This window comes from Dama dama, chromosome X (genome assembly GCF_033118175.1).
Source record: "Dama dama isolate Ldn47 chromosome X, ASM3311817v1, whole genome shotgun sequence".
Lineage (NCBI taxonomy): Eukaryota > Metazoa > Chordata > Mammalia > Artiodactyla > Cervidae > Dama > Dama dama.
In genome coordinates this window covers 83,979,669-84,000,273 of record NC_083714.1, presented here as the reverse complement: position 1 = coordinate 84,000,273, position 20,605 = coordinate 83,979,669, and the positions used below count along the sequence as shown (strand labels likewise).

Below are 20,605 nucleotides of genomic sequence, written 5' to 3'. Positions count from 1 at the left end.
CCTCAGTTAAACTTTGAAAGTGTACATATGAGAGAAGGGAAGAATTAAGAACTAAGGGCAAAATGGGGCAGCTGTATTATTTTTTAGACTCTTATGACTGGATATTTTTACTACTTGGTTTGAGATGATAATAAGTCTTAAATTATCAGTCATACTCAATAGCTAGAAGATATTCTTCTAAAAGTTAATTGGAGATAATTGTTAAATTATAATTTTTTTTTGTTTGTGTATAGTTTTGCTCCTTTTAACTAACACTCAAAATTTTAGCTGAGTTGAAATATCCTTTGCCAAAACTGGGTCACTGACTTCTGAGCTACTTTTGCTTCCCTTTTTAGAACAAATAAAAGGAGAAGATACTTGCGTGCAAGAGAGCGATGAAGCAAGCTGGCAAGCCATTTTCTTAGCAATCTTAAGATGTTGTCTGGGAAATGAAGGTAGGTGGTAGTGACTATAGCTAATTGTCAGGAAAGGGTTCTTTTTATCCTTTTGTCCTAAGGTTTGGCTTTAAAGATCAACGGGTCTGAAATTTTCTTTGGCCAGGGTAGGATCATAGCTTAGGAGAACTGGCTCATGTTTCCCAAGCTCAGAAGGGATGAATTTGTAACAGAAAGACAGCTTAATATTAATAATTTATACTGAAGATTAGAACTACCAAATGGAATGAAACATGTCTTGGCCTATCAGTACATTCTCCTTTCAGTAGTTATGCCAAGTCAGCAAACTAAATTAACAACAGATTGGAGCTGTATAAACATATAAAATAAGAGTTAAGAAGGGGATTGTGAGGTCAGGCATGTTTCATTTGATATACCTCAGTCAGGATGGGTACCCTCTTTCTTTACCAGTTCTTACAAGCCATGGCCTTTTCATCAATCAGTTCAAGTTCTCAGTTTCTAGTGATAAAAGTGTCTCTTTTCCATCTCTCTAGGCCCTTGAAATTTATATTGGTGATCTGTGATTGTAGGGTATGGCTCCATCTTGTTCTTGAATGATTCTAGTTTTACAGGGAGATCCAGGTTGCCTTTTACAAAAATTTTGTCATCCACTTCCTTCTTTAATCAGTCCTGTCCATAAATCCGAATGCTAGTGTTTGATCTAACCCACAGTGTTTTTTTTCTCCTTTGTTATTATTATTACCCAGAAGTCTCTTTGAAGTTCTAGGCCCTGGGTTCTAAATGTAATTTCCTCACATGCCCACAGAGGTTTATGTTGCTTTGCAAGACTTGTTTTTCAGAACGACTCTATAGACACCAAGTGTGTGATCTTTTTTACTTGCATAATTTTAAAGGCCCCATAGACATTACAGAAACTGAAACCTTGGTACATAGGAGGGAGACTGTAGGATATATGGTTCATTTATTTATTCATTATTTGAATATTTTTTTCATTTATTCCTTCACTTTTTCATTCAACAATCATTCGTGAAAGTGCCTTGTGCTAGACTAGTTAGAAATACAAGAATAAGTCAGATATGATTTTTGCCCCTAAGCAGTTTGCAATACACTAAGAAATGTACAAAAATAAACTGCACATTAAATTATAAAAGCCTTGAGATGAAAGGCTGAGGGAAGGGTACTCCAATTGGAAGGAATAGCTTAAGCAAATGTAGTCCTACTGCTATTAGTTCTGACACATATTTTTGAGGTTTTCTCACTCTTTACCTCTCGGGTTTGAAAAAGTTGCTGTTTTCTTGTTTTTAGGTAAACTGTATTCAGATTTTTCCTCAAAATCCCATCTTAACATAGAGCTTACTGGAATATAGTGAGATGGATAGGCATGTGGGTTGTGCTGGAAGGAGATAGGGTAAGAAACAGTGAGGAAAGCTGACAGGTAGTCATTATTTGATTTTGCACATTCTTTGGCTCTCAGCTTTTTTAATTTCTTTGCACCAATGAAATAAAAACCAAATAAAACGAGTAATATCTTCTGCTCAAGGAACTTACCTTCAGGTTTCTGTGGTGAGACACCAAATGCACTCAACTTCCTCTTTCAACAACAAATTTGCCAGTTATCAGTAGGCTCTGAGCCACCAAGAGTTAGACTTTTTCACCCCAAACGCCCTGCAAAGAAACAAGCCCAGCAAGGCTCCAAGGTAAGTTACAGCTTAATATATGGGAACTGGTAAAATTCCACGTGGGAAGGTTGGGGGAGGGGGGGCATGAAGATCCAAGACAAGAGCAGACATGAGACCAGTGTCCAATTTTAAAATGGACCCTGGCCTCTTTCAGACTTATTACAGCAGGAGCAATGGTGATTCTGGTTCTGATTAGAATACAAAGTTAGGGTTAATGCCATTAGTCCCCACCATTATTCCAGGATCAAGGAGTCTGTGACGCAGCTCACTCTTTGCTGAGGGCTCTTTGTTTCCTTATCATCCAAGGAAGACAGCACGAAGTCATAAGAAAAGAGTGCATTCACTCATTAAGAGATTAATGGGACAGCTTGACCTATTCAGCCAGAAAAAGAGGATTTGGATTTGGATTTCTGCTCTGTAGTTGCTTAATGAAGGAACATTTTTATGTATAAGCTCCTTGCTTTGGTAAGTTTAACTGTCACAGATAGGAGGGAAAGAAAGAAAGTCAGATCATAGATTTTGGAGATGAAGGAACTCCTAGGGATCCAAATCACTCACAATATAGATGGGAAAACTGAGAGGCTGTGAAGTGAAGACATTTGAGATCACCCAGCTGGTTAGTGGCAGAGCTGGAACTAGAACATATGTCTTCTAAATAATGGACTCTTTTTCTTACAGAAACCTGTATCTCCCAGAGAATACTGTAAATATATTTATAACTATGTTGGATTGTGGGTTAGGAAAGAAGAAAATATCCCACATGACAAACTCTGTTAAAAATCATTTCAATCTGTTCAAAGGCATTTCTTGATCCTTTGAAAGCTGCATTTTGACCCAACTTCAGACTTACTAGATAGCAGAGCTCCAGAAGTGGTACCTATCTTTTCAGCAGTTATCATTCTTATTATGTTGAGTGCTAGAAACACTTCTTGCTCTGAGCTAAGATGACTGAATCAAAAGAAAACTTCCAGTTGAGGAATTCTTCAAGGTGAACTGTGCCACAACAGTTAGTACCAGGATCATTTTGGATATAATGATAACAAGCTTTGTGGTGCATTGTGGATGGAGTGGTCTCAGTCCTAAGAATCCTGCAAGTGGGAATATTTTTTATTTTTGTTTTTCAAATGGATGTGGGAGTCATTGCCCTTTCTATTATTTGAAGAGGTTATCCCTTAGCAATTGCAACACAGTAAAATTATTCACTGTTAAAAAATATGTGATATGCTGATATATTGAGGTAGAAAGTGGCCTGAATGAGAATAAAGTCATGCATTTGGTGTAATTATGTTTGCAACAGTTCCTGTTAAAGAGTTCCTTCTTTAGTCAAAAGCAGTTATATTTTTTGGGTCAACTGGAAAAATTGTTGAATTTAAATTGTACAAACTGTGCAAATCCTGGCAGTTGTGGAACACAAGACTTCAAATAAGTGAACATACTTCTGGATGGTTTTGGGTGACTTTTCACAGTTGTTGTGTTTGAGGTAAGTCAATCTATGTCCTAAGAAGCAGGACAGTCTATGGCCCAAGTAAAGAGGACAGAGCTGTCTTTGTGAATCCGCCTTTTCTAAACGTTCCTACAATCAGGGTAATGACTGGCAGGAAGTCTATGCTTTATTTAAAAACTCGTCTAAAAATGTCTACTTATATTTCAGGTCAGGATATTTTGCATTTGAATTTTCATCTAGTATTGATTCACATGCATCACAGACAGAGTGATGAAGTATATGGACTAAAGTGCAGAAAGAAAGCTTGATTTTAGCTCAAGTTCTGTGAAAGATTCACTTTTGGCTTTGGGCAAGTTACTTTATTTTTCTGAGTCTCAGTAGTCTCGTCCATAATAAGGTGGGGGCTTGAAATAGATTGTCTTTAACTTTCTTCCTAGTACAGTGGTTTGACTCTAGGCTCCTGGTGCCTGAGAAGAATATATCATGAAGTGGTAAATAATGAGACAGTAGGGAAATCTAACTACAGTTAGAACCTTCTGGAAATACAGTCTAGCTTTCAAAGGGAACTCAGTAATCTATGCTAAGGGCCACCATACTTCTTTCAGAGTAATGTCATCATGAGAGCTTCAACTTTTAGACCACAGGCAAGTGTTTTGTAAATAATTTCCTTTCTTTAATAATAAAATGCAAACATACAAGGGAAAGAATTCTGAAATCTGATTTCCACAATGACAGTGTCACTTAATCAGTATTTCTTAATCTTTTAAATGCAAAGTTCCATTTGAAAAACATAAAAACTTCACTGCAAAGTTATCGTGGACTTGCCTAGTTAGGAACTAGATCCTGATCCTGGACTCCTAAAAAAACTTATCCCATCACAATGACATTTTCCAAGTACTGTGGGACAAACAGTCAAAAGATTTTTGTAGATCTGTACTTTCAGTTTGTATATATGGAAAATAATTTTGATTTTCAAATGTATTTACTGTAATAAGGATTTTTTTTTCAAGTAGTACATGTTTTCCACTCTTCTACTTTAAGAATTATTGCATTAATCCTACTCAATATTTCTCACACCTATGCTTTTGGGGAGATTTTCTAAACTCAGAAAAGTACACGATCCAACCAAAAGCTCATGGAGGTTACTCTCAGTACAAGTAAAGTAGAAATGGGCTAACATTTATTTAATGTATACTGTGTACCAGACAGGATTATAGATATGTTTTCTACCTTTTTGTCATTGTTGTTCACTCAGTCCTGTCTGATTCTTTGTGGAATGGACTGCAGCACACTAGGCCTCCCTGTCTTTCACTGTCTCTTGGAGTTTGCTTAAACTCATGTCCATTCAGTTGATGATGCCATCTAATCATTTTATGTTCTGTCGCCCCTTCTCCTCTTGCCCTCAATCTTTCCCAGCACCAGGGTCTTTTCCAATGAGCCGGCTCTTTGTATCAGATAGTCAAAGGATCAGCTTCAGCATCAGTCCTTCCAATGAATATTCAGGGTTTATTTCCTTTAGGATTGACTGGTTTGATCTCCTTAATCATATACGCTTCCTATTTAATCTTTACAATGATATATGTTACAGGCACTATGATCCTAATATTATAAATGAGGAAACTGAAGCCACTAAATATGAAGTGAGTCATTTCAGGCTGGAGAGCTATTAAGTGAGTTAAGATATGACCCCAGGTCTGTCCAAAGAACATGATTCTTTCAATCTCCAAAGTACTCCCCCAAATGCAAAAATGATGAATAATTGGGCCTCCTTCTTATGTGATTAAAAATCCAATAAAGATATATGCATGGAAGTTCAATTCAAATTTTATTTTAATTCATTTTAAGGATAAAAATAATTTTCACTTCTAATTTAAAGGGGACATGTCTAGACTTGCAGAACATATCCAAACTTCTATATTTCTGAAACCAAGCCAGGTTATTTACAGTTGATTTTGAGTTCAATCAGTTGAGCTCTGGAAATGGTAGAGCTCTAAATTCCAGTTGCTCTTCTTTGGCTGTGGTTATGAATGATTGAATGAAGGACACTGTGGGTATGGGTATCTGACTGGCTTGGGTAGTTCATGTGAGACTTTTGTGATTCAAATAAGAAGAAAAATGCTAAAAAAAAAAAAAAAGGAAGTTACATTCCCAAATGACCTGTGAATATTCTCCCCTGGAAAGTGGGGAGGTCCCCTGTCAGCAACCTTTCTCTAATTTTCTCTTTTCCTCCCAAGATAACAAGCCCACATGCTAGTCCTATTATCAAAGAAAATAAGAGACACATATGTGATTTTTGATATTTGACAAATTTGTTCACTTAATGGTATTACTGACTTAATAACGAGAGGTGAAGAGAGGGAGAGGGCTGAGAAGCTAAAGCTTTGTAGAACTGAGTAGTTACCTTGATGCCATAAGCCTAGATTCTACACTCTTCACTCTGCCCCTTGTATAGCATTCAGGTAAATGTGATAAGTGTGATGACTTCTTTGAGTCTCATTTTCCTGATCTGTAGAATGGGAATGACCTAATTTGTTATATATATACACATTAATATATATTATTATATTATATATTAATATATATTATATTAATTATATATTATATATAATTAATATATATTATATTAATTATATATTAAAATTTGTATTACATATTATATATAATATGTAATATGTATATATGAACTTTAAATAATAATTAATAGCAATTACAGTTGTAATAATGCTTTGTAAAGTGCAAGTAGGTTGAGATGGTGACAGTTGCATTAATGATGGACGTGGCAGTGCTGATGGTATGTTAGAGGCAGGGGTTTAGAGAGTCCAGGCCCATAAAGTCATGGCAAGTTAGAGCAGAAGATAGTTAAGATCATACAGTTCTTATTATCTTAATAATGAGGGAAATGAAACTCACATAAAGGAAGGGGCTTAGCAAAACAAAATAAAGAGATAGTATTTGAATAATTGCTAAAATCCAAGTGTTATAGCTCCAAATCCAGTGTTCTTTATAATATATTTTACAGCTTCTGAGTCTTCCCCATCTCACATGCCTTGTTACATTTGGCTCATTACTATTAGGGCTTCCCAGGTGGCTCAGTGGTAAAGACTCTGCCTGCCAATGCAGGAGACTCAGGACACATGGTTCAATCCCTGGATCAGAAAGATCTAGGAAAGAAAATGGCAACCCACTCCAGTATTATTGCCTGGAGGATCACATGAACAGAGGAACATGGAGAGCTACAGTCCATGGGGTCGAAAAAAGTTGGAGATGACTGAGCAACTGAGCATACAATACTCTTATAAATCCATCATTCCAGTACTTTATCCATAGATCTATTGTGGTTTGGGTTCACAAGCAAAACTTGTTAAAGATCCCTGTTTTTGATAGTACCCTACCCAGACACCTGGTGGGAATCATTTACCATATATATGCAGTCATACATCACTTCATGGGAAACAGAAGAGGAAAAGGTGGAAACAGTGAAAATCTCTTCTTGAGCTCTAAAATCATTGTGGATGATGACTGCAGCCATGAAATTAGAAGATGACTGCTTCTTAGCAGGAAAGCTATGACAAACCTAGACAGTGTTTTGAAAAGTAGAGACATTACTCTGCTGACAAAGGTCCATATAGTCAAAGCTATGGTCTTTCCAGTAGTCATGTTCAGAGGTGAGAGCTGGACAATAAAAGAAGGCAGAGCGCTGAAGAATTGATGCTTTCAAATTATGGTGCTGGAGAAGTCTCTTGAGAGTCCTTTGGAAAGCAAGGAGACCAAACCAATGGATCTTAAAAGAAATCAACCCTGAATACTCTTTGGAAAGACTGATGCTGAAGCTGAAGCTCCAATACTTGGGCCTCTGGATGTGAACAGCTGACTAATTAGAAAGAACCCTGATTCTGGGAAAGATTGAAGGCAGAAGGAGAAGAGGACAACAGAGGATGAGATGGTTCAATGGAATCACTTATTCAGTGGACATGAACTTGAGCAAACTCCCAGAGATGGTGAGGGACAGGGAAGCCTGGCATGGTGCAGTCCCTGGGATCACAGAGTCAAATACGACTTGGTGACTGAACAACAACAAAAACATAGTCATAAAAGTGCTAGAAATACAATTGAGATTATTAGCATCTTCATCTCTGAAGAATGGTTTTATCCATATAAATGTAACTTTAACATATTTGTGTGCAACAAATTGCTTACAAAGGAACATTTTTAGCTTTCTCTACTCATGAAGAGCCTCATTATGACTGAAATTGTAATAACTGTGACTTTGAGGAAGAAGCAATACTTTTGAGTCTTCACTTTCTGATCCATAAAGGGGTATGAAAGTGTTAGTTGCTCTGTCGTGTCTGACTCTTTGCAATCCCATGTACTGTAGCCCATCCAGGTTGCTCTGTCTATGGAATTCTCCAGGCAAGAATACTGGAGTGGGTTGCCATTCCCTTCTCCAGGAAATCTTCCAGACCCAGGGTTCAAGCCCAGGTCTCCTGCACTGCAGGCAGATTTTTTAATGTCTGGGCCAGCAGGGAAGCCCAAAAATGGGTATAATAACAGTTAACTCAGGGTTCTCTCAAAGGTCAAAGGTAATATATTAATAGTAATAGCACTTAGCTAGTGGCAGGATGCAAGTGGAAACTTCTCTTACTTAGTATTTCACTGAAACTTAGGAGTCTGGAACAAATTCTGATGCCATCATAATATAAGTTCACTTTGACTGTGCCTTTGCAAAAGCACAGCACTGAGCTAGTGGGTTGGGAAGTGAAGCTGCATTTACATATACATTATTAGTACCTATGATGTTCTTGGATTCAGACTCACTGATTCATATTTAGAGGCCTGACCTAACTTTGTGTTCTAAAACAAAATTTAGTTATTTCCATAAAGTCAAGTGTTTAATGACAGAATTCTCACTTAACCTTATGAAATTCCTACTGATTTTAAAATAAAAAGTTGAGATTACAGGCTTTGGAACTTTTAGGTATCCAGATTTGTTAGATTCCAACCTTATTATCCTTGCCTTGACCATATTTTCTTCAGTAACAAAGGGAGAAAAACTATGACTATTCCTTGGGAGAGTAGCTTATGGGAGAGACATTAGAAGTAAAACTGACTAAGACTCTGCTAATAGGTACTTATTCTCCATACTCTTACCTTTATAAACCAATGTGTATGAGTTGAGTTCCTACTGCATGCTTAACCCTTTACTAAGCAAAATGAGAGATATGAAAGTGTAAGATACAATCGTCCCTCATAGAGACTACATTTTTATAGTGTAGCCTGTAAGTCCAGCAAAAGTACAAAGGAAAAGTTCTGAATAGATTGTCCCATACAAGGACAAGATGAGAGTTGAGATAGGATCTCAAGAGAGGAGTAAAATATTGACTTCTGAGATGGGATCCAGGAAGACAGGAGTTTGATGAAGTTTCAGTTATAACTTTATAGCTATCTTCATTATCAGAAATCTTCCTACAGCCACACATTGGAAGTGAATCTTGTTAGTTTAGTGAAGGTAGCTAATTCTCCTGCCTTGATTATTAGATTAGAAATCTATGCTGATTATTCCCTTTAGAGTTTGGCTCCTGTTACCAGAACTTTTTTTAAAGGAAAGAGGCATCCCTCTATGAAGCTCCTGGCCTTTGATGTAGGCAGAATGTACTCTGGATAGAGCACTGACACTGGTGAAGCCAAGAGGCAGTTACTTTTTTAAGAATGATATTGGAGGCACTGAGAATTTGATCCTCATATCTATCTGGGTGGTTCACAGTAATACAGCTAGGAGCTCAAGTATATTCTGAAGAGATGGTATTTTCACAGCTTATAATTTTGCCTGGGTTGGTTATCTGTGTGGTTACGCAACATCAGTGAGATTAACTTTTGGAGATTAATCCCTGCATGGGCCAGTTAACATCAATTTTTAAAATTGTGCTGTATGTTTAGTCTTGCCTTGGGTTTAGAGAGAAAGAGAAAACAAAATTTAAGGCATAACCTCTGACTTCACAAAGCTCACAGCCCAGTGTAGAGTGATTCATAAACAAACGAACAACAAATGTGTTGTCCTAAGGCAGAATATTTACCCACTTAAAATATTTACTAACTGATTATGTGTTGATAATTCTACTAGGTTTTGGAAATTTAAAGAGAGTCATAGCCTTTGCCTTCAAAATGCTCATAGTTTACTTATAAATAAAGAGATTAGATGAAAACACTCAATATGGTGCAGTAAGTACATTGTTAAAGCAATCCCTGTGACAGCATGCTCATCCAGCTTTGCCATTTTGATATATCATTTTGCCAGCAGACTTAGAATACATTTTAAAAGAGCAGTCCTAGAAGCAGGTAGATCAATTAAATAATGGTTTAATAATTCAGAGAGAGAGGAGAGAGAATGAGTGGAGAAAGAGAAAACTTGGTTGATTGAATGAGAGAGCAGTCTAGAATTATTTTAAGTATCCTGGCTCTTGTAATTGGACAGATGGTGGTGGATAAGTAAAAGGTCAGGGAGTATGATGAATTTAGTTTTGGGAATTTTTATTTAGAGATGCCTAGAAAACACTGAAATGGGAAATCTCAGCTGAAAATTGGACATACAGATTTAATATCTGAGGAGAGGCCAGCCCTGGACACAGAGACATAAGAGCTATCCGGATATGGGTGGTAATTGAAGTCGTGAAAGTGGGTGATGTTACTTAGCATGAAGACATTGAATAAGGAGAGAATATGCAGGCCTAGGGAAAACAAACATTTAAAGGATGTACAGAGATGAAAGAAAACAAAGAAAACTCAGTATGAATGGACTGATAGTTAAGAGGAGACTCAAAACAGAGTTGTAGCTTAGAAGCCAACAGGAGAGAGCATTTCAAAAACATGGAAGTAATAAAAATAAATGAAGGAAAAAAAAAAAAAAACATGGAAGTGGTCAGACTGTCTAACACAGCAGAAAAGCCCTGCTTGATTTAACAACATGATAGCCACTTGTCACCTTTACTAAAGCAGTTTCAGTGAGATTATAAAGATAACCATGCCACATCGTAGTGCATTAAAGGATGGATATAAAGTGAGGAAAAGAAAGCAATCAGTGTCAAAAAATACTGTGAGATGTTTATTTAAGAAGAGAAGGAAAATGACACAAAGCTAGAATAAGATGCGTTGACAAGAGAAATATTATTGTGGGAATTGAAGAGATTTAATGACAAATATCTAGCTGAGAGTGAAGGACAACATGATGATCTGGGAGTGAAAGGGAACAATTAATGAAAGAAAATTCTGAGAAAGCTAAAAGGGATTAAGAGCATGAAAATTCAGCTTGTACAACAGGAAAGACAGCTGTGTTGGGAAGGATGCAGTTGTAGATAAGATTGTGTGTATTAGGAGGGGACAATGTTTGAGTTACTTCTCATCCAATAGCCTCAATTTTCTTGTGATTTAAGAGGTAAGACCCTCTGCTGAGAAATGTGGGAATGGGAGAGGAGAAGAGTAGAAGAAACTTTAGTAAAGTTATGAAAGTGTTAAATAGCCAGCACTCTCTTTTTGTGCACCTTGATTAATTTCTTAGGAGAATAAACTAATCTGGAATAAACTAATGTGGAAAAAGAGGCTGGAGCAAAAAAAAAATCTTCTACTTAAAGTGATGAAACTAGAAATTCATGATTTCTAGTTTTAGCACTTCAAATAGATTCTGGTATTTTTAATAGGATCATTCATCAGTTTGGATAATAAAAAAGAAAATGGTTTGTGGACTTGATCTGGGATTAAGATCATGCCAGGCTTCCCTAGTGGCTCAGACAGTAAAGAATCAGCTTGCAATGAGGGAGACCGGGGTTCGGTCCCTGGGTTAGGAAGGTTCCCCTGGAGAAGGAAATGGCAATTCACTTCACTATTCTTGCCTGGAGAATTGCATGGACAAAGGAGCTGGCAGGCTACAGTCCATGGGGTTGCAAACAGGCGGACACAACTGGGGGATTAACAATAACTTTTTCAAGCTGGTACAGCAGAAGAATGTTAAGCAAAGAAAGTTGAGGATTCTTGGGTAAGAATAGTTAATTTGATCATTGAATCTCATCTGCATAGAGAAGGAAGCAAAACGAGGGAGGGTGCCAGATTGGGCCATGAGAAATGGAGAAAAGTTTAAGGTCTCTGTGAGTGTGCGGTGCAAGTTAACATGATGCAAATTGCAGTGAAGTTCAGTGATTGTAATGTTGTTTTTTAATTAATTTATTTTAATTGGGGGATAATTGCTTTACAATATTTTGATGGTTTTTGCCATATATCAACATGAATCGGCCATAGGTATACATGTGTCCTATGTGTCCTATGTGTTGAAAGTCCCTTGGACTGCAAGGAGATCAAACCAGTCAATCCTAAAGGAAATCAGTCCTGAATATTCACTGGATAGACTGACGCTGAAGCTGAAACTCCAATACTTTGGTCACCTGATGTGAAGAACTGACTCATTGGAAAATACTCTGATTCTGGGAAAGATTGAAGGCAGGAGGAAAAGGGGATGACAGAGGATGAGATGGTGGGATGGCATCACCAACTCAATGGACATGAGTGTGAGCAAGCTCTGGGAGTTGGTGATGGACAGGGAAGCCTGGTGTGCTGCAGTCCATGGGGTCACAAAGAGTTGGACATGACTGAGTGATTGAACCAAACTGAACTGATACACGTGTCTCCCCCATCCTGAATCCCCCACCCACCTCCATCCCCACCCTATCCCTCTATGTCGTCCCAGAACTCTGGCTTTGGGTGCCTTGCTTCAAGCATCAAACTCACACTGGTCATCTATTTTACATATGATTATGCATGTTTCAATGCTATTCTTTCAAATCATCCCACCCTCTCCTCCTACTGAGTTCAAAAGTCTGTTCTTTATGTCTGTGTCTCTTTTACTGCCCTGCATGCAGCTAGGATCATCAGTATCATCTGCCATGGCAAAGGTAAGGGAATATGGAGACAAGCATGGGTTCCAATTCTAATATACCACCTCTACACTACATGAGTATTGTGACTTCGGCACAATTTATTTAACCTTTCTATCTCAGTTTCCTCATTTGTAATATGGCAGTAATCATTGGGCTGCTATGAGGATTAGAAAGGCAATAGTGGAAATGAAGATGGATTGGAGATAGACTGGAGAGATTTTAAGGGGGGGGGGATAATCACCTGGTTTCTGTTTAGATATGGGTGAAATTTAGTGATAGGAGTTGGATGAATTCCCAGTTTCTGTCTGTAATGTCTAGGAGGCTGGTCATGGAACAGACTGAGAAGGAGAGCTCAGACTCAAGAGTAAGTCACCAATTTTGTATCTTTCCTGAGACAGGAGCCAAAGATATATCTAGATTTAAGGGGAGAGAGATTGGTAACACAGAGAGCACAAACAAACCAGAAATAGTCAATAATAAAGCCAAAGGGAGAGACACAAAAGAGATAGAAACAGAGGCAGACGCTGAGAGAAGAAACATGTTTTGACCTTGGCCCTCCCATTCAACCTATTTTTGTTAGTGGCTTCTTAAGTTGTTCTCCTTTCTAAAATTTCAGAAGCGTCATAGATTGCTAACAGGAAGCTAAAGGTTCCCTATCTGAGAGAGTTTATATTTTCACCCTACCCAACACAAATTCCCCCAGTCTTCTATCACCATGGGGATTTTACATTTAACTGTCACCAAACATATTAGGGGAAAAACCCTTTCTACCTCCCCTTCAGTCTGGAGAAGAAAAATCATTTTGCAAAGCAGGCCATACAAATCTCTAAACTTGAAACAAACTGAATTGCAGAAGCATAAGAAGCCACAGAAACAAATAAGTTGTAATCATGACCTCTAGCTTGCTGTTTTGGACTAATAGGACTCCGTTATTTAACACAGAAGTATAAAAACAATCTGCCTCCTTAATAAGTGAAAATTACTGTACCAATGAAGCAGAAACAAATATCCATGTTTGTAAAGTGCAGAAGTGGAGGTGTGAATGGGTAGGTGTTTGTTTTTAGTTCTTAGTACTGTAATGCACCTTATGTAGCCTGCCTTGTTCTTTCACAGCCTATGCATAAGTAATAGATTATAGTAGAAATAAGATCAATACTGAAGTCAAAGTGGGTGGTAAGGAAGGGTTTGTGATATGTGTGATGACAGATATTTAGTTATATATTGATGGCATAACTAGAGCAATCCTAAGGTTATAAGATCCTGAGGTCCTACTATGAGATGAGAAAGATTCTGCCATAATTTGCTCTCTGGATAGCACAAATCATTGTGCTATCATGTTATTAAAAAGTCCCTCCTGAGCAGGGAGAGGCAAATAGTTATAATGGAAATAGTACAGACTTTGGAGCAAATCAGGCTTGATAAAAAAATCCCATTTTTAAATTTGCTACCCAAGACAATTTACTAAATCGCTCTGAACCTCAGTTTGCTCATCTGCACTATAAGAGTAATAATGGAACTTCATCTTAGGATGGTTGTGAGAATTAAATTACATAATGTATATGAAAAATTCCATTGCAGATCTGGCATATATTATTGATCAGATCATAGTAATTATTTACTTTCTTTTTACCTGTGAGTATCCTTCTACTTTTGTTCTAAGTCATACTTACATAAAAAAGATGACTGCATGACTCTTCAGGATCTATCAAAGGTAGACTAGGGAGTATATGAGGAGGGAAGATGAAAGTATTATTTACAGTATCGGTAGCTGATAAAGTTTACTCTTTTATTTGTGAATTAATCTCTTGGGGTTCTTTTCTTTTATCATTTCTCTATTTCCTGGAGTAAGACTTAGAATGATATAGGAAGTTATTCTGCTATTTATGAGGAGAATCTCAAAGAAGTCACTCTGGTTTTGTAAACATACTTGAAACAAAATAAAAACATACCAACAACAAAACTCCACTTGAGGAACAACGTCAGCACTTTGTTTTCTCCACTTCTAGCTTTAAAGGCAATAAACATTCCTGCACTATGGATAGAAGCTATGTTTGTAAAATTTGTCTTTAAGGAGGAAAACAAATGATGAACAGAAGGATGTGTATAAAGATTAACCACTTTGTCCTCCCATTTGAAGTCCTAGATCTTTCATTTGGTATATTTGTGACCTTAATAAACTCCCCTCTGGGCCTTGCTTATTCTACCTTAATAAGATTAAGTAAAAAAAAAAAATGTTTTTCCCATTATAAAGACTACTTTAATAAGAAAATTAAACCTTAAATTGTTTCAAAAGGTTTTAGTGACTTATTTTGCTAATACCCTAATCAGTATTCACCATGATTTTGGATAATCTGCCATGGGATGATGTTGCACCCATGTACAACATGGGTTGTACAGATTGGGTTGTACAAATGGGTTGATGATGTTGTACAGAATTCCCCTTAGATAGAGAATAGGTTTCTCCCCTTCGCTATTACATAAGGGGAACTATCCTGGTTCAGCTTCTAAATTCATTTCTTGTTTAGTCATTAAGCCATGTCCACCTCTTTGCGACTCCATGGACTGCAGCACAACAGACTTCCCTCTCCTTCACTATCTCCTGGAGTTTGCTCAAATTCAAGTCCATTGAGTCTGTGATGTTATCTAACCATCCTATCCTCTGTTGTTCCCTTCTCCTCCTGCCTTCAATCTTTCCCAGCATCAAGGTCTTTTCCAATGAGTTTGTTCTTTGCATCAGATGACCAAAGTATTGGGGCTTCAGCTATAGCATCAGTCCTTCTAATGAATATTCAGGATTAATTTCCTTTAGGATTGACTAGTTTGATCTCGTTGCTGTCCAAGGGACTCTCAAGAGTCTTCTCCAGCAGCACAATTCAAAAGCATCAGTTCTTCAGCTCTCAGCCTTCTTTATGGTCAAACTCTCACATCTGTACATGACTACTGGAAAAATAATAGTTTTCACTATACAGACCTTTGTCAGCAAAGTGATGTTTATGCTTTTTAATATGCTATCTAGTTTGATCATAGCCTTTCTTCTATGGAGCAAGAGTCTTTTAATTTTTTGGCTTCAGTCATCATCTGCAGTGATTTTGGAGTCCAAAAAAATAAAATCTGTCACTATTTCTGCATTTTCCCCATCTATTTGCTATGAAGTGATGGGACTGGATGCCATGATCTTAGTTTTTTTCTTTTTAATTACTGAAAAGTTTCTTGTAAATTTGGAATGAAACCTAAGCTGAAAGAGAGAGAGACAGAGAATGCATGAAACCCACCAGCTATTGTGATAAAATAATAAGGAAGTAATTTTCCCAAGCCACAGAAATCAGCTAGGATACTGGTGAAAGTGAAAGTGAAGTCGCTCAGTCGTGTCCGACTCTTTGCGACCCCATGGACTGTAGCCTACCAGGCTCCCCTGTTCATGGGATTTTCCAGGCAATAGTACCAGAGTGGATTGCCATTTGGTACTGCAGGCTAAAAGAGGCAAATCTATTTTCCCAGTGCTGTGGTGCCAAGTTAGGAAGTCAGAACCCAATGGGAAAGGTGGTGGACAAAAGACAGGCAAGCAGATCAGAACAATAAGACTGAATTTCTGCCATTGCAATTGGGAATGAGTGAACAGTGTTCATACCAACCAGAAGCAAAAGAAATCTTGACACAAAAGAAACAAACTCAAATATCATATTCTTTTTTTCTGCTATTAGAACAAAAGACTGAGTATTTCAGGACTTCCTTGTGTGCAAGACACAGCTTAGACAATCTGGTAAGGCAGTTTGAGGACAATTCTGTGGTTCTCTGGTTCACTGAATGACCTTGGAACAATAGTATACCTTCCTTTAGCACCTATAAACAGGCCCCTTCTAATTTTAATATCCTATGGCTTTGTAGGTATAAAAACAAATTTAGTTATAACTCATTTTTAATTTGCATTTCTTTAATGATTATTGATGTTTAGCCTTTTTTCATATGCCTGTTGGCCATCTGTATGTCTTCTTTGTATGTCTGCTTAGGTCTTCTGTCCACTTTTTGCTTGGGTTGTTTTGTTTTTTGTTGAGCTGTACAAACTTTTTATATATTTTGGAAAGTAAGGCCTTGTCAGTCACATAATTTGCAAAGAATTTCTCTCCCATAGGTTGTCTTTGTGTTCTGTTTATGTTTTCTTTTGCTGTACAAAAGCTTTCAAGTTTAATTAGGTCCCATTTGTTTATTTTTGCTTTTGTTTCCTTACTCTAACAGATGAATTGCAAAAAAAAAAAAAAAAAAATGGTAACTTATGCCAAAGAGTATTCTGCCTATGTTTTCCTCTAGGAGTTTTATAGCATCTGGTCTTTTCATTTAGATCTTTAATCTATTTTGAGTTTGTTTTTGTATATGGTGTAAGAGAATGTTCTAATTTCATTCTTTTACATGTAGCTGCCCAGTTTTCCCAGCACTACTTATTAAAGTGACTATTTTTTCTCCATTGTATATTCTTGCCTCATTTGTCATTAGATTAATTGACCTTAAGTATGTGGGTTTATTTCTGGGCTTTTCATACTGTTCCATTGATCTATATGTTTGTTTCTGTGCCAGTACCATAATATTTTGATTACTGTAACTTCGTAGCACAGTCTAAGGTCAGGGAGTATGATTCCTCCAACTCCGTTCTTCTATCTCAATATTGTTTTGGCTCTTCTGGGTCTTCTCTGTCTCCATGAAGTATCACCTCACACCAATCAAATGACCATCATAGGAAAGTGTACAAATAATAAATACTGGAGAGACTGTGGAGAAAAGGAACCTTTCCACACCATAGATGGGAATATAAATTGGTAGTGACTATGGAGAACAATATTGAGCCTTCTTTAAAAGAAAAAGATAAGAGAAATAGTTATCATATGATCCATCAACCCCACTTCTGGGCATGTAGCCAGAAAGGGCAAAAACTCTAATTCAAAAAGCTACATGTATCCCAATGTTCATAGCAGCACTATGTACAAAAGTCAAGACATGGAAGCAACCTAACGTTCCATCTACAACTGAATGGATTATGAAGATATTGCATATATATATACATATATATATATATATATATATATGAATGGAGTATTACTAAGCGATAAAGAGAATGAAATAATGTCATTTGTAGCAACATGGATGGACCTAGAGATTATCATACTGAGTGAAGTAGGTCAGACAGATAAAAACAAATGTCATATGTTATCACTTACATTAGAATCTAAAGCAATGATACAAATGAACTTATTTACAAAACCAAAATAAACTCACAGACATAGAAAACAGTTACCATAAAGGAAAAAGAGGGAGGGATAAATTAGAAATTTGAAATGAAGAGATATACACTTCTATATATAAAATAGATACACAACAACGACCTACTGTGTAGCACAGGGAACTATATTCAATCTCTTGTAATAACTTCTAATGGAAAAGAATCTGAAAAAAAAATATGTAGCTAATCACGTTGTTGTATGCCTAAACATGTATGTATGTATGTATGTATGTTGTAAATCCACTAAACTTCAATTTAAGAAAATCTGGATGTCAGCTAAAGTGGTTAACCATAATACTATTTTTTTCTGTTTTGGGCAGGGATTATAACTTCACGGCTTACCTTGCTGAAGTATTCAAGATGGGAAACAACAGTACCAGCAATGCTGAGAATCACTGCAGTGTCCCCCATTTGACATTTCATTACTCTCTCTATGCAACCACCTACATCCTCATATTCATCCCTGGTCTGCTGGCCAACAGTGCAGCCTTGTGGGTTCTGTGCCGCTTTATCAGCAAGAAAAATAAAGCCATTATTTTCATGATAAACCTCTCTGTGGCTGACCTTGCCCACGTGTTGTCCTTACCCCTCCGGATTTATTATTACATCAGCCACCATTGGCCTTTCCAGAGGATCCCTTGTCTGCTATGCTTCTACCTGAAGTATCTCAACATGTATGCCAGCATTTGTTTCCTGACATGCATCAGCCTTCAGAGGTGCTTCTTTCTCCTCAAGCCCTTCAGGGCCAGAGACTGGAAGCGTAGGTATGATGTAGGCATCAGTGCTGCCATATGGGTCATCGTGGGTACTGCCTGTTTGCCATTTCCCATCATGAGAAGCACAGACTTAGCCAACAACACTGAGTCCTGCTTTGCTGATCTTGGTTACAAGAAAATGAATGCAGTGGCTTTGGTTGGGATGATTACAGCTGCTGAACTGGCAGGATTTGTGATTCCAGTAGTCATCATTGCATGGTGTACCTGGAAAATGACTATATCCTTGAGACAACCACCTATGGCTTTCCAAGGAATCAGTGAAAAGCAGAAAGCACTGAGGATGGTTTACATGTGTGCTGCAGTCTTCTTCATCTGCTTCACTCCCTATCATATTAACTTTATTTTTTATACCATGGTAAAGGAAACTATCATTAGTAGTTGTCCCATTGTCCAAAGCACACTGTATTTCCATCCTTTTTGTCTATGCCTTGCAAGTCTCTGCTGCCTTTTGGATCCAATTCTCTATTACTTCATGGCCTCAGAATTTCGTGACCAACTATCTCGCCATGGCAGCTCTGTGACTCGTTCCCGCCTAATGAGCAGGGAGAGTGGTTCATCAATGATTGGCTAAAAATAAAACAACTCTCGATTATTGCTTTGTTTAACTATGTTTCATTGTTTTTGTCAAAGACCAAAAGGACTAGAGAGACAGTTTCTTTAACTGAACTTTGGGAACAACAGAAATATCTGTGCTCACAGGGGTGTGACAATAGAGGCAGAGTGTGAAATGTGGGAGAGGAAGGGAAAATGTGATTTGCCTGTTTCCTCTTTGAAATTCAAGTCACTTTCTTACTTGAGAGATTTAGATCAAGATTTTACAGATGTTTTAAACAAATGAAAATTGCATATTTTATCTTAAACCTTTCTTTAGTAAATGTGATGCTGTTAATGATACAATAAATGCATGAATCCTTCACACAATGCAAAAGCAAATTTCTTTCAAATGAAGAATATTACCTGTAAATGACAGCAAAAATTTATCAGGTCTTTATAAGGGATGAGTACACAGGCAAGAGTTTGTGAGCATTGAAGCAACATGTGAATAAATTTGAGGATACAAATCCTTACTGAAGAAAAGGCATGGGAATGTGTTCATTCAATGAAAATATATTGGATGCCTATTGTATTCTGGGTTGCCATTCTCTCAGGTATTTTCACCTACAGCATCTCATCTGGCTTTTCTAATAAACTTGTGGAAGTTTCCAATCCAAATAAATAAATGAAACCTCAGAGAGATGAAGCGACTTCACTGGGGATAAACAGTGCTAAGGAAAAATTTGTCCTGAATACACCACATATGCTTAGGATATTGCCTCTGTTTGTGTTGTTATTTGTTAAGCTAATGCTAAACTATCTACTACTGCTTTATTGACTATGCCAAAGCCTTTGACTGTGTGGATCACAACAGTATGGAAAATTCTTAGAGATGGGAATACCAGAACACCTTACCTGCCTCCTGAGAAATCTGTATGCAGGTCAAGAAGCAACAGTTAGAACATCACATGGAAGAATGGACTGGTTCCAAATTATGAAAGGAGCACGTCAGGGCTGTATATTGTCACCCTGCCTATTTAACTTATAAGCAGAGTACATGGTGCGAAATTCCAGGCTGGAGAAGCACAAGCTGGAATCAAGATTGCTGGGAGAAATATCAGTAACCTCAAATATGCAGATGACACCAACCTTATGGCAGAAAGTGAAGAAGAACTAAATAGCCTCTTGATGAAAGTCAAAGAGGAGACTGAAAAAGTTGGCTTAAAACTCAACTTTCAAAAAACTAAGGTCACGGCATCTCGTCCCATCACTTCATGGCAAATACAGGGGGGAAATAAGGAAACAGTGAGAGACTTTATTTTGGGGGGTTCCAAAATCACTGCAGGTGGTGACTGAAGCCATGAAATTAAAAGATGCTTGCTCCTTGGAAGAAAACCTGTGACCAACTTAGACAGTATATTAAAAAGCAGAGACATTACTTTGCCAAGAAAAGCCTATCAAGTCAAAGCTATGGTTTTTCCATAGTCATGTATGGATGTGAGAGTTGGATCATAAAAAATTTTGAGCACTGAAGAACTGATACTTTTGAACTGTGGCATTGGAAAAGACTCTTGAGATTCCCTTGGACTG

General features: G+C 37.4%; 1 protein-coding gene across 4 annotated transcripts; it reads left to right on the top strand.

Annotated features, from left to right (window-relative positions):
• The first annotated feature begins 333 nt into the window (after positions 1-333).
• LOC133051811 (putative P2Y purinoceptor 10) lies at positions 334-19,711 on the top strand. 4 transcript variants are annotated; one of them, XM_061136446.1, is made up of 3 exons: positions 334-434; positions 1,936-2,092; positions 18,026-19,711. In XM_061136446.1, exon 3 carries the CDS (start codon positions 18,066-18,068, stop codon positions 19,050-19,052), a length of 987 nt encoding a protein of 328 aa, XP_060992429.1. In that variant the 5' UTR covers positions 334-434; positions 1,936-2,092; positions 18,026-18,065; the 3' UTR covers positions 19,053-19,711. The 4 variants fall into 4 exon arrangements, with proteins under 4 accessions (XP_060992429.1, XP_060992430.1, XP_060992428.1 ...); XM_061136447.1 differs by lacking the exon at positions 1,936-2,092 and having other exon boundaries at positions 355-434; XM_061136445.1 differs by lacking the exons at positions 334-434; positions 1,936-2,092 and adding an exon at positions 3,413-3,554.
• The last annotated feature ends 894 nt before the right edge of the window (positions 19,712-20,605 follow it).